At 41.6% G+C, this 293-nt stretch overlaps 1 protein-coding gene across 1 annotated transcript; it reads left to right on the top strand.

Moving 5' to 3' along the window:
• Positions 1-6: 6 nt before the first annotated feature.
• Positions 7-289, top strand: LOC108254453 (protein dachsous-like; the record flags this gene model as incomplete). Its single annotated transcript, XM_017449439.2, has 1 exon — positions 7-289. A coding segment is annotated over one exon (283 nt), but the record flags the coding sequence as incomplete, so codon positions are not given.
• Between the last annotated feature and the right edge of the window lie 4 nt (positions 290-293).

Here is a 293-nt window from a genome sequence, read left to right as displayed (position 1 = left end):
ACTGCTACGGATAGAGATAAAGGTCCTGATGGTCGTGTTGTCTATCAGTTGACATCTCAGCATTCCTTCTTCAAGGTGAATAGAACAACAGGTGCTGTGCTCATCAAGAAGAAGTTGGATGGTTTAGAGACTGGACAGGATATTAGTCTTGTGATTACTGCTAGTTCAGGACGACAAGGTTCTCTCACTAACATGAGCGTCGTAGAGATTGCTATTGATCCTCTAGGATACACCGGTACTAATCATATAGAAGGTAATACTGTATCTGCTTCATCTAGTAGTGGTGTTACAAA

The sequence above is a fragment of the Diaphorina citri genome, unplaced genomic scaffold (assembly GCF_000475195.1).
Source record: "Diaphorina citri unplaced genomic scaffold, Diaci psyllid genome assembly version 1.1 scaffold107281, whole genome shotgun sequence".
In the NCBI taxonomy this organism is placed as follows: Eukaryota; Metazoa; Arthropoda; class Insecta; order Hemiptera; family Psyllidae; genus Diaphorina; species Diaphorina citri.
Note: the sequence above shows the minus strand (reverse complement) of the source record. Positions and strands in the feature narration are given on the sequence as shown.